The sequence below is a fragment of the Rattus norvegicus genome, chromosome 16, assembly GCF_021556685.1.
Source record: "Rattus norvegicus strain SHRSP/BbbUtx chromosome 16, alternate assembly SHRSP_T2T, whole genome shotgun sequence".
Lineage (NCBI taxonomy): Eukaryota > Metazoa > Chordata > Mammalia > Rodentia > Muridae > Rattus > Rattus norvegicus.
Window position 1 is genome coordinate 81,739,961 of NC_141549.1, and position 13,234 is coordinate 81,753,194.

At 41.6% G+C, this 13,234-nt stretch overlaps 2 protein-coding genes across 2 annotated transcripts in view; both read left to right on the forward strand.

Annotated features, from left to right (window-relative positions):
* The window catches only part of Erich1 (glutamate-rich 1), a gene marked incomplete at its 5' end in the record, with an annotated part of 52,793,804 nt that overhangs the window by 50,869,401 nt on the left and 1,911,169 nt on the right, over window positions 1-13,234 (forward strand).
* The window catches only part of Csmd1 (CUB and Sushi multiple domains 1), a 1,600,021-nt gene that overhangs the window by 1,426,912 nt on the left and 159,875 nt on the right, over window positions 1-13,234 (forward strand). For both annotated transcript variants that reach the window (XM_087588866.1, NM_001037327.2), the window contains exons 32-36: window positions 1,475-1,588; window positions 2,790-2,885; window positions 10,190-10,393; window positions 11,440-11,564; window positions 12,756-12,852. In XM_087588866.1, coding sequence (XP_087444992.1) covers window positions 1,475-1,588; window positions 2,790-2,885; window positions 10,190-10,393; window positions 11,440-11,564; window positions 12,756-12,852 — 636 coding nt within the window. The remainder of the gene's footprint in view (window positions 1-1,474; window positions 1,589-2,789; window positions 2,886-10,189; window positions 10,394-11,439; window positions 11,565-12,755; window positions 12,853-13,234) is intronic.

Below are 13,234 nucleotides of genomic sequence, written 5' to 3' on the forward strand. Positions count from 1 at the left end.
GAACCTTCTATACGTTGGGTAGACAGCCACAAACTGTGTTAACAAGTTCTTTAGTACTCTTGTAGTTTCATTGTAAAGATCTTGTTCCCAAAGAATTCTTGGCAGAAAATAGGACTCAGGCACATGTGACTCACTATTTTTATAATCCGGAAACTCAAGATTTGGTTCACTAGGGAGGTGGTAGAAGGGGTGGGAGCAGGAACAAAGATAAGGTGAGATGTGGCTCCGGCTGTGACCTCTGAAGTACAAAGTCCTTAGTGAGCCTCATCTACCAAAAAAGCTTACTTAGCCCACAGGGTTGCCTTGTTGCTTTATGATGTTCTCTAGGAGGTTAAATCTCAAACTGAAAGGTGTGTGTGTCTATGTGTGTGTGTCTGTGTGTGTGTGTCTGTGTGTGTGTGTATTTTCATCTGTACAGTACCATGTGTGTCTAAATCTTCAAACACACCTTCAAAATAAACATTCTCCATTGTGCTTGCTAACACATTAATTTTCTTCTGCTAGAATATTTTTTTCCTTAAAGCAGAGTATACATCTCAGTCCCATGATTGTAATCATTTAGAAGGACCTCTGGGTAAACCTCCCACATAAACAAATACAGGATATTTTGTTTCTGTCTTATATATCAGTACTAAATCACTGATTCCTCAAAATATTGTAAAGCTCTTTTATTTCATCAATTTTAATATATAAATATTGATTTGTAAGCAATGTTCCTATGTTTTGCTTGAAGGCAGTATATCCTACCAGTTTGTATCCTAAAATGATTTTTTTAAATGTATAGAATAGTCCAAAGAAGTCCCTGAAATGGGGGTTCTAAAGAAAATAATTGTTCATTTGGCAATAGGCCAACAAAAAGTTTCTAATTCCTATTCTAAGAGTTTCTAATTCCTTATCAAAGTATTGTGAAGTTTGGCTCTGACATGGCTAATTTTTCACAGAACTATACCTGGTCATTAAAAAATCAGAATGCCTTCATAAATATTTTCTGATCGTTGGAATGTTGTGTGTTAAAAATATGTGTCACACAATATTCAAATTCATAAAATAATAATTTCCTTTCAAGATTCAAAGAACGAAAATGAAACTACTGAAAACTCAGAAAGCACAGAAAATAAGTATGTAGGGTTGTTTTTGCCTTGTTACAATGTATCATGTTTTTTATGTGTAAGAGTGTTTGCCTGTGGCTATGACTGTGCACCAGATGTGTGCTGTGCCTGCAGAAACCAGAAAAGGGCAACAGAAACCCTGGAACTGGAGTACCAGAGAGCTGAGTCACCATGAGGGTGCAGAGAATCTGACCTCTGTCCTCTACAAGAACAAATGCGTTTAACCATTGAGCCATGTCTCCGGCCTCTGCTTTGTGCCTATATTTATAAGACTCCTGAAACAATGATCTTCAGAAGGTATAATTACCTCTCCTTCACTCTGTGTAAGACTCTGCCCCACCCCGCCCCACCCCCTTGTTTTCTAGTGGTGTTTGGACAGTTTGCCTATTTCCAGACTGCGCTGAACGACTTGGCAGAATTGTTTGATGGAACCCATCCTCAGGCCAGGCTTCTCAGTTCTCTCTCTGGTTCCCATTCAGGTAAGGATTTCAAACTATTTTGCACTGAGTTCCACTATGCAACTATAGTGATTCTTTTAGTCTCTCTCTCTCTGTCTCTCTCTCTGTCTCTCTTTATCTCTCTCTCTTTGTGTGTGTGTGCCTGTGTGTTTCACTGTGATAAATAGAAAATCACCTTTGAAGTCTGTATTTGCAGTAGAAGTGTTTATATTCTTACTAAGATTTACTGAGATCATAGGGAAATTTTTTAAAAAAAGAAAAGTAGAACTTTTTTAGAAAAAGAAGTTAAAATAAAGATTTATATTTTCTGTTCTGTGTGTCTTTTTCTCCTTCCTGGGTGTAAATAATTTTGCCCTCTTAATTCCAGGCATGTGTGTTACGCATGCAGTGAACATCCCCGGACTTTGTGGCTCCTTTCGGGGCTTTACACCAGTGTCCGAACATGCTCAGATGCATGTATTATGAAGGGCCAGCTCGGCCTAGGTACCAGCCCGCATCTATGGGCAAACCCTTATTAGCACTTTCAAGCATTCATTTTCCAGGATTGATTATGTGAACTTAGGCAAACTTTTATTGTACCCAGAACACTAATTATGTGTAACCTGAGTCTTAATCCATCAAAATTAATGTTTGCTTGGTTTTCACTTCTATTTCCTGATTCACCGAAACCTTCATAACTCAATTTTGTGGATTCCTAGGTCTTGTGCCTACAAATTCCTCAGGTGACAAACAGTAACTGATTCTCCCACAATAGCATGGGTTAGGGGTCTTAGGATTCATATACACAGCTGGAAGTTACTTCCCAAGGGGTTGTATCTGCTTTAAAGGTTAAACACTTATTTCAGAAGCATTCTGTGAACCTTTTAATGTTTCTAAACTAGTGATGGACTAAAGAAATTTTCTCCCATTACCTACTCCAGCAAGTAATAGTAAACCAGGGTGAGGTTGTCACTTGACTGTCAGCACTTAGCCCCACTGTACGGTTAGCCACAGTGCCTGCTCGTTAAGTCCTCCACCCTGACAGCAATCCAGTTTATTAGACTCCACAAAACCAGGGCAGGTTTTAAACATGTTCATAACAGCAAGACTCTTGGGTCTTAAACCCCTAAATCTACTTTCGTTCTATTTGACTTGAAGCATTTATTATGGACTTTCCAGTCCACGTTTCTCCCAGAATGCCATCCACGCAGAGCAAATGTGTCGCCTCTGTTTGAATCCCCAGGTGAAACACTCCCGCTGGCTACATCCAATCAGATTCTGCTTCGCTTCAGCGCAAAGAGCGGAGCTTCTGCACGGGGTTTCCACTTCGTCTACCAAGGTGAGGAGCACCATATACACTGTACATTGCGATTCACACAGTGTCCTGCATTTTTGAGTAGCAACGTAGGGGTTTACCCCATGTGCTACACGTCCTCTACCAAGGTGAGGCACACCCTGTGCGCCACACTTGTGTAACAATATGGACGCTACCCTGTGAGCTGCATTTTGTGAACCAAGGTGAAGGTGCGTCCTGGGCTTCTAACACTGGAGGAAAGTCAACAAATTTCATTTCTGTGACATTTGAATAATCGAGGGCGCTCATATCTGTGAGAGTAAAATCACCTCTCAAGAATAGTTCGGTTTTATTTTGGCCACATTAAATTGTACTTCTACTTCAAAGGCATGCTACCTTATTTTCTAGCATTATAAAAGTAATTATTGATTAAATTACCTCTGAATGGCTCTTCAGATATGACAGAATGACATAAGATACAGTATTTTATCTAATTATGTAAACCATGTCATAAATATTTAAAGCCACATGCATTAGAATATAAACATACAGTTTAAGCAGATTTGTGGTGAGAAGTAACTGAAATTGTAATTTAACAATGCCAACCCCAGAATTGGCATGTCCAGGACTGTCCATCAGAATGAAAAGCACTGTGTAAAATTAACCTCTCTGTTCTACTTCTTTATACTTGTTTTGTTTGTTTGATTTAGAGTTTATTCAAATAATCTTAGATTGTTTAAAAGTTACTCAACTTGAAAAAGATCTGATATTCTCATGGAACTTGAATATTCGTTTCACAAACTTGACATTAGGGAGCACAGAACAGTGGAGCTGCAACTGCTCATGGCACAGTGCAATGGAGAGAAAAGCTGCTTCAGGGTTCCACTCAGTCCAATTCGAAAGCAACCTTCTTCCAGGCACACTTCACATACCAGCACCTGAGGCTGAGGTAGGAGGATTGTGACTCTCTGGGTTATATAGCAAGATCCATTCCCAGGACAACCATTAAAAGGAAAAAAGGAAGAATAAAGTAATTCTTAATTTGTCTTCATCTACTGTCTTCCAGCCAGGAGATCACCATCTACCCTGCAATATTTTCCTGACAATTAGAGGGAAGTCATTTATCTGAGTCATTTGCTCCCTTGACATAGAATTCTCCACAAAATAACTTAGAAAAACTAAACTTAGGCGGAAGAGATATAGCTCAGCAGTTAAGAGCACTGACTACTCTTCTAGAGGTCCTGAGTTCAATTCCCAGCACCCACATGGTGACTGACAGCCACCTTTAATGGGATCCGATGCTCTCTTCTGGTGTTTCTGAAGACAATGACAGTGTACCCACAGACACTAAATAAATAAATAAATAAATAAATAAATAAATAAATAAATAAATATTTTAAAAAAGAGAAACTATGCTTTTCAGAAAACCATGGAAAATAACAGTCATGCCATTTGTTTCGATTCTAAAAATCTCACAAAATACTAGCAATTTGCTCAAAATATTTTCCCTAAAAGGTTTCAGTTTTCATCATAGAAATACTATGAATGGTCTTGGGCAGAGGGTCTAAGTGATGCTGGCAGCACACAGGAGAAATATTTCTAACCCTTAAGTGGCAAATGTTTCAACAATGTTGTTAGGGAATTAAAAGTAGTTACATTGTTTTCAAGTTGTAATTTTCCTTAAATGCAAATGACCAGCATATTTTTAATTGACTTTGCTAGAGAATGACTAATTCAGGCAAGCTGGCTAAACTTATTTTCTTCTAGTAAGTTTGGAATTACATTTTTTTCCATGTAAATACATAATTGAGAGCTCATCATTCTTCTGTGACAAAGGCAGACTGGTTGTTTTAAGTAAAATTTTCCTCTTAGAGAAAAAAAATCACATTAAAATTAGAAAATGAATCCAAGTTAGTCACAACCTGAGTCTTTGTATGGGGCTTCCTCTGGCTTTTGTTAAAGATTAGATCGCGGATCAGGTAAGAAACAAAGGCCCCAAGGCCTGTACTACCCTGAGTTCACACTCAGGTGCCATGTTTCAGAAAAGAATTATGTCATTCCATGTACATGTATCTTTGTAGTGAAATGTGTTTGTGGTTTATGTGTTTGTCAATGTGTGTGCATGTGTGCACATACATATGTGTAGAGGCAAGAGTTCCATGTAGGTGTCTTTCTCAGTCTGTCTCAACCCTATTTTTTAAGTCAGGGTCTGATTCTAAACCTAAGGCTCACGAACATGTTCAGACTAACAGTACCACAGACTTCAGGGATCCACCTGTCCCCATCAGCCCAGTCCTGGGATTCCAGGTACACACCACCACACCCAACATTTTTATTTCCATAGGGACCTGAACTCACTTCCTCATGTTTCTGTGGGAAGCCCTTTATTGTCTGAGCTGCCTCCCAGCCCTGAAAAATCTTTTCTTTATATAAATTCAGGCATCATCCTTAAAACATCTAAAACTACAGAAAACTAGAAAGCAAACCTTTATAGAAGGAATCAGTTTCCCTTGTACAATAATACATTGGCATTTTCAGTGTCTTACAGAGCCCAACACCCAACCTTTCCCTGCTCTCCACCACTGAGTTTATGTAAAACAAGTCTTTTACCAAAGATAAATCCCTTGGAGGTAAAGAGAGAGGAGTGTGAATCCAGTTCATAAACTACTCAAAGGCAAAATGGAAATCTTCAACCCAGGGAGTCAATCAATCGAGCATTTATTTTTTAAGTCAGTTACACTGAAGCCAGGCATTATCTGCCCCCCTTATTGCTTACAAAGCTCTGAGTAGCCAGAGCTTCACTCTGGAGCTTGGAATTTCTCAGTGACTTTGTGCTCTGCGATTATAGGATGTTTGACCCTAGTTAGCAGGCAGGCAGTTCATTATGAAGAACATTCAAGACACCAACACAAGGCATATGTCAAAGGACAGAGTGCATAATTGTCCCTGGGACTCAGGAGTAGAAAGCTGTCCTGGTTGGCTCCCTCACAGCCCATAGTGACTGCCTCATGATGGAGAATGTAGTAATTTTGAGAGCAAACAGATCATCTTCCAAGCTTCTGAAGTACAGAAGGATGGTTAGCTATGCTGTCAATGCACAGAGGGAAGAATGTCTCCATGGGGAATTACTTTAGATTGACTTGTCTGTGGGCACACCTATGGCACAATCAGTTCTGAGGCAAAGGTTCCTGAAGTGTGTCAAAGTAGAGAAAGCCAGCAAGCAGGCAGGTGCACCCACAGGCAGCTTGGAGCATTTGCTTCTCCCCGTGGTGCTTGACTGGATGTGGTGTCAGCATTCTTGTGGTATCACATTCTTGCCTCTGTGGTTACCCTTACGTAACTAGGCATTAAAAACTGAATAAAGCCTCTGGTGCCCAGTCTCACTTTCAGTCAAGATGTTTGATCACAGCAACAGAAAGGAAAATAAAACAAAGAACCATAGCAGGCAAGGAAATGCCACCCGAAACTCTCATTTCCCTATTGTCTGCAACACGTGACTCTTCATGTGTCCAAGTTAATTTGGTGTCTCAGTTTCCCAAAGCATACCATTTGGGTTTTGTCTAGGTATTGGATTTGATTTTGTTTGTTTGTTTGTTTGTTTGTTTGTTTGGTGGTTGTTGTTTTCTGACCCTTTATTTTTACCTTATCTGTTTTGCCTGCTTGTATGTCTGTGCACCATTGTGTACAGTAACCTTGAAAGCCAGAAGAGGGCGCTGGATCCCCTGGAATTGAAGTTAAAGATAGTTCTGAGATGCTATGTGGGAGCTGGGAATCAAACTAGTGTCCTCTGGCAAAGTACCATTGTTCCTGACCGCTGGTTCACTTCTGCAGTCCCAGTATACTGTTTTTAATCATCATCCATTCATGCCTAGATGTTGCTTATTTTTTCTTTATTTACATTTCAAATGTTACCCCTTTCAAGTCCCCTATTTCATCCTCTTCCCCCTGCTTCTGTGAGGGTTCTCACCTACCCACCTGCCCACCACTCCCTCCTGCCTCTCTGCCCTGACATTCCCCTGTGCTGGGGCATCAAACCTTCACAGGACAAGGGCCTCTCTTCCCATTGATGCCCAACAAGGCCAGGCTCTGCTACATATGGGTCATTCCATGTGTACTCTTTGGTTGGATTAGTCCCTGGGAGCTCTGGGTGGGGGGTCTGGTTAGTGCATATCGTTGTTCTTCCTATGAGGTTGCAAACCTTTCAGCTCCTTCAATCCCTTCTTTAACTTCTCCACTGGGGACCCTGTTCTCAGTCCAGTGGCTGGCTGCAGGCTTCCACCTCTATATTTATCAGGCTGTGAAAGAGCCTCTTGGGAGACAGCTATATCAGGCTCCTGTCAGCATGCACTTCTTGGCATCTGCAGTAGTGTCTGGGTTTGATGACTATATACGGGATAGATCCCCAGGTGGAGGGATCTCTGGATGGCCTTTCCTTCAGTTTCTGCTGCACACTTTGTCTCCATATTTCCTCCTGTGAATATTTTGTTCCCCCTTCTAAGAAGGACTGAAGCTTCCACACTTTGGTCTTACTTTTTCTTGAGTTTCATGTGGTCTGTGAATTGTATCTTGGGTATTCCAAGGTTTTGGACTAATATCCACTTATTAGTGAGTGCATACCATGTGTGTTCTTTTGTGATTTAGTTATATCACTCAGGATGATATTTTGCAATTCTACCCATTTGTCTAAGAATTTCATGAAGTCATTGTTTTCTAATAGCTGAGTAGTACTTCATTGTGTAAATGAACCACATTTTCTGTATCCATTCCTCTGTTGAAGGACATCTGGGTTCTTTCCAGCTTCTAGTTATTATAAATAAGGCTACTATGAATATAGTAGAACATGTGTCCTTCTTATATGTTGGAGCATCTTTTGGGTATATGCCCACAACAAAAGTAGGTCAAAGGGATACAAATTGGAAGGGGAGAAGTTAAAATATCACTATTTGCAGATGATATGATAGTATATTTAAGTGACCCCAAAAATTCCAACAGAGAACACCAAAATCTGATAAGAAACTTCAGCAAAATGGCTGGATATAAAATTAACTCAAATTAGTAACCTTCCTCTCCTCAAAGAATAAACAGACTGAGAAAGAAATTAAGGAAATGACACCCTTCACGATAGTCACAAATAATATAAAACACCTTGGTGTGTCTCTAACCAAGCAAGTGAAAGATCTGTATGACAAGAATTTCAAGCCTCTGAAGAAAGAAATTGAAGAAGATCTCAGAAGATGGAACATTCTCCCTTCTCAATAGATGGGGTCGTTGATATGCTGTGACTTCCTTGGTGCAGTCTACACTGCCTGTCACTGGGTTAAGTACACAGCGTCCGAAATGCGCTCCTGGTCAACAGAAGGGGCACACTGCTTCTCAGCACCAAGCCACCGACTCTCAGGCTCTTCTCCCTCATGTGCTTGCTCAGCCCTGCTGGAAAGTTCTACCCCAGGTTGTTCCTTGGCACTTAATCTCTAACCCCTCACTTCCTTCTCCATTTCCAAAGACATGGTGATAAATTCCAAGGATGGCTTTCTAACTGTCTATCTCTAAGCACAGAATGGCTGAGCTATAGGAATACGATTTTCTACCAACCCTATCAGGGAGAGCTGACCCTGTCTGTCAGGGTAGACTCTGGGAACAAAGTGAAGTTTTAGAGTTTCACCTCTTCTGTGTCTAGTCTCCGAATCCTGATGGCCTTTCCTTTCCTCCACTATCAAACTTTAGTGAGTTTTCCCAGGTTTGTGTGCCTCGTTGAATCCCTTGCTGCAACATGGACCTTCCCTTTCTTTTGTAACAAAGACTCCTTACTCAGGTTCATCACATCAACTTACTATTTTCTCTAGTGTTATCTGAACTACTGGCCCTGACCTGGTACCCGCATTAAAAGAAAACACCAGAATGCAAAGAAGAATGGAAACAAACTTGCTCATGCTTTTACCCCAGTTAGGGAAAAAGAAATTCCTCAGCCTAGAAATTCACATCCTAGCCTCACCCACCCCGTCCCACACACACACCTTGGGAAATGAGTCTTTCCTTGGGCTTTAAGTTTCTGCCTGCAGGTGGTCATCTGCACGCCAAGTGCAGAATATTCTGGAGGAATGTTTGCAGGACTTACGTTAATATTCACTGTGCTGGCATGAAGTATTCTTTAACAAGTTGTTAGGTGCAGGGCAGAATGTTGCTAACTATAGGCCCCGCATTTTATTGCAGCTCCACAGAACTTCCTTCATCTACACAACCGCATGCCCTGCAACTCCCTGCTTCCCCGTACCCATCTCTGGCAGCCACCACCCTGTTCTCTCTTCCAGGGAGTTCATCTGACTTGGATCCTTTACGGAAGAGGAATAGTGTCATGGTTTGCTGCCAAGACCAACTCATCTCACTTAACACAGTGCTCTTCCAATGCCTGCATGCTGTTACAAATATCAAAACCTTCCTTGGAAGGTTTAATAAGAGTCCCTTACACAAATTCATACTTTTTTATACTGTCATCTTCTGATGGATACTGCCCTAGTTAATTTTCATTCTTGATTATTAATGAATGCAGAAGGACCCACACTACTAAGGTCACCATCCCGAGGCTGATGATCCTGGGCTACAAGAGAACACCATCTTAATATGAACCTGAGTGGAGCAGGGGTTGAGCCAGCGAGCAGTGTCCCTCCATAGTTTCTCCTTCAAGTTCCCACTTGAGTTTCTCCCTTGACTTCCCTCAGTTATGTATGGATTGTGATGTGTACGTGTAAGCTAAATGCACTGTTTCGTCCCCAAGTTGCCTTTGGTGAGAGTATTACATCACAGCACAAGAAAACAAACAAGAAGGGCACCTACATTGTTTACACACATTGGCTATAATATTGTTATTAGACCAAATTCAGCTCTTTGGGATAAATATCTAGAATGGTGAGTTGTGTGGTGGGTCCCATTTTTTAGCTGCATAATTTATCACAAGGGTCACATCTAAGCAAGTCTACAGAGCAACTTGTCTCACTAGACTCCCGTGCTGCTGAGGAGGAGCAAAAGTTATGGCCGCTGCCTCCCAATCACCAGCGCAGTCGTTCAGATTTTAATTTGAACTGCTTGAATACTAATGAGCGGTCACAGACACTAATTTTCCTTCTATCCCATCTCCGCATCAGAATGAGACCTGTGTGGTGTTCCCCAGTGACATCACAGGAGGAAATGCAGACAGAGAATTGACCCTGGGGTCAGTCCTTACAGAAAGGGTTCCAGCACTGTGTCTACGCTGTGTCTACTCCCATCCTCTTGACAACCACTTCGTCCCTTCTTCTCTCCCTCCTGTTACATTCTGCTCTGACAAAGTGGCAATCTGTATGCCTCTCTCCTAGCCGTCCCACGCACCAGTGACACGCAGTGCAGCTCCGTCCCTGAGCCCAGATATGGGAGAAGGATTGGTTCTGAGTTCTCTGCAGGCTCCATTGTCCGATTTGAGTGCAACCCAGGTTACCTGCTGCAAGGCTCCACAGCCATCCGTTGTCAGTCTGTGCCAAACGCTTTGGCCCAGTGGAATGACACCATCCCAAGCTGTGTAGGTAAGTAGGGCCCAGGAGATGAGATAACTACCCGGGGCTGGCTGTCACTGTTCATGAAGTGATCTTGCTCTTCAACTGTGTAAAGATCTATCGGAGGGTGGCAATGGGGGGAGGATGGGGAGGGGAACACCGATAAGAAAGGGGAGGGGGGAGGGGGATGTTTGCCCGGAAACCAGGAAAGGGAATAACACTCGAAATGTATATAAGAAATACTCAAGTTAATAAAAAAAAATAAAAAATAAAAGATCTATCGATTAGATCAATAGCCCGATAGCCCCAAACTTAAAAACAAATGTTTCCTGAAACATAAGATTACAAATGTTTCCTAAAACATGAGATTTGCATATGTAAAACATGTTTTATTTCTTGGTGCCCCTTAAATCTGTTATCAACTCTAAAGATAAGAAAACACATAATTTCCATCTGTGGAAAGAACATGTGGATAGTGGGCTATGGCATTATATAGACAATGGCCCCTTTAATACATCGGCACTTGAAAGTGCTGGATATGAAGGTGGTATTGTTACTTGTCATTTGCTACGTTTGTCAAAGGAACTCTCTGAGCAAGGGTGATCATCCCGTGATTTTATCTGTGCATTTTAAATATATCTTCTTCTCCCTGGATTGCTCTGAATTCATCAGTATGACCAGGAGTTGCTTGTCTGTAGACGGAAGGGTGCGCTACACACACTCTTACATTAAAGGAGAAAAATTATTCCAATCAGAACTCACTTCAGAGACACCTTTGTTGTAGACAGTCCCTTCTTAGAAAACCCTGAAAAACAACATTGTTTATAGACTCAAAGCTTTAAAACTCAGCGACAAAATGGATATCAGTCACTGATGTTGCACATTCGAAGGCAAAGAGATTCAATTGTACCTTGGCTAAAAATGTCACTTAAAATAGCAGAAAAAGTTTCCCTGTCTGATTCCAGCCAAGGAAAATAGGACATAGAGCCTTGCCAACTTCACTTGGCTTTTACTGTAACATGGCGTGCTCTCTCTCTCTCTCTCTCTCTCTCTCTCTCTCTCTCTCTCTCTCTCAGTTCCATGCAGTGGCAATTTCACTCAGAGAAGAGGGACAATCTTATCTCCAGGCTACCCTGAGCCCTATGGGAACAACCTGAACTGTGTATGGAAGATCATAGTATCGGAGGGCTCAGGGATCCAGGTAGGGCCTCAGACCAGGTCCTCTGAGGCAGGTCAGCGGCTTCAGCTTTCTTAACCTTCCGTCTGCCTCCTTCCCTCCCCTCACCTCTTTCTTCCTCTCCCCCATCCTCTTTCCCCCTCCCTCACTCTCTCCTTTTCATCTTCACTCATACTTTCTTTTCTGCCTTATTTAATTAAAGACTTTATAAAACTTTATTTGCTCTGTGTTATTCTGAGTTAGGATTCGGCGTAATGCATTTCATTCTGGCTTCTGCCTACACACTTTGCCCTCGTTCATTCTTGCTACCACTGCCTCTCCTTCCTCCTGATCCCCCCTCTCCCCACTGTGTAACCTCGTACTCTCCAGTCACGGGCACACAGGTGGAGATTTCTTTTGTGTTTCTCAATCTTTCTATAAAATGTCTTTAATCATTTACAATATTTGCAAAAAAGAAATTTATTTAGTTATTTTAAGCCTTTGTCTTTATTATTTTTAACTGTGTGTGTGTGTGTGTGTGTGTGTACATGCTTGTGTGTGTGCATGCCTGTGTGTGTATATGTGGGTTACCTGGGCAGCCAGAAGAGGACAGGGAAGCCCCTGCAGTTTGAATGTCACAAAGTTTGATGCCACCTGCCTAGGGTGCTGGGAATGAAACCCAGGGCTTCTGGCAGAGCTGTAAGTGCTCTTAAGCATCTCTCCAGCCCAATAATTGATTTTTAGAATAATGGCTATGGGAACTGTTATTTGTAGAGGTTTTCCCATGTCCTATCAGAGATTAGTTCCTTTCATATGTGTGTGTGTGTATAAAATATATAATATAAAATAATATATCATCTTGTTAATACATTGTCTTATTAATATATTATCTTATTAATATATTTTATTATTAATTATCTTATATATACTTAATCTTAATAACCTATACTATATTAAAATACATTATCTTGTTAAATAATGCTTATATCTATTATTTGACAATTTTATGTATGTATGTAATATATTTACTCAAATTCATCTACCCATTCCACTCCCCCTGACACCCGTTTTTCCATTTGACCTCAATATGAGCCTCTCATATTTTTGTGTCCTTGTATTTTTCACATAACCCAGTGACCCCAGTTTTGTATGTATGTACATGTCTTAGTTATTAAAAGCTCGTGTGCTTAGATGAGTGTGATTAAAACATGGTAACCCTGCTTTGTGACCCGGTAGATCCAAGTGATTAGCTTTGCCACGGAGCAGAACTGGGACTCCCTGGAGATCCATGACGGAGGAGACATGACGGCCCCCAGACTGGGCAGCTTCTCAGGTAGGGTGACCCTGCACGTCCCTTTGTCTTTGCTTCTGAACCAGAATGAAAGCCAAAGAAAGCAAGGACAGAAGCCAGTCTGTGGACAGTCCCCCGCACAGCAATTCTTTCCCATAATGCCTGCCAGTGGGCCAGGTCCAAGTGTTGAGTCAGGTGAGAGTGCTGTGGCAATGGGGTCCTGTGCCATCTGGAGGAGCCAGGCAGCTCAGCAATTAATGGTAGGATTGTGAGGCTAGCCATGGATAGAGAGGCCCACGACAGGGGTAAGGTTAAGAAGGAGGCTTATCCAAGGCTAAGACACCTGGGAAACGATCCAGTGTACCTCAACGAGACCTGTGATCTGTCATTCTTCACTGTGAAAGAATGGTGACACTTCTTAAGC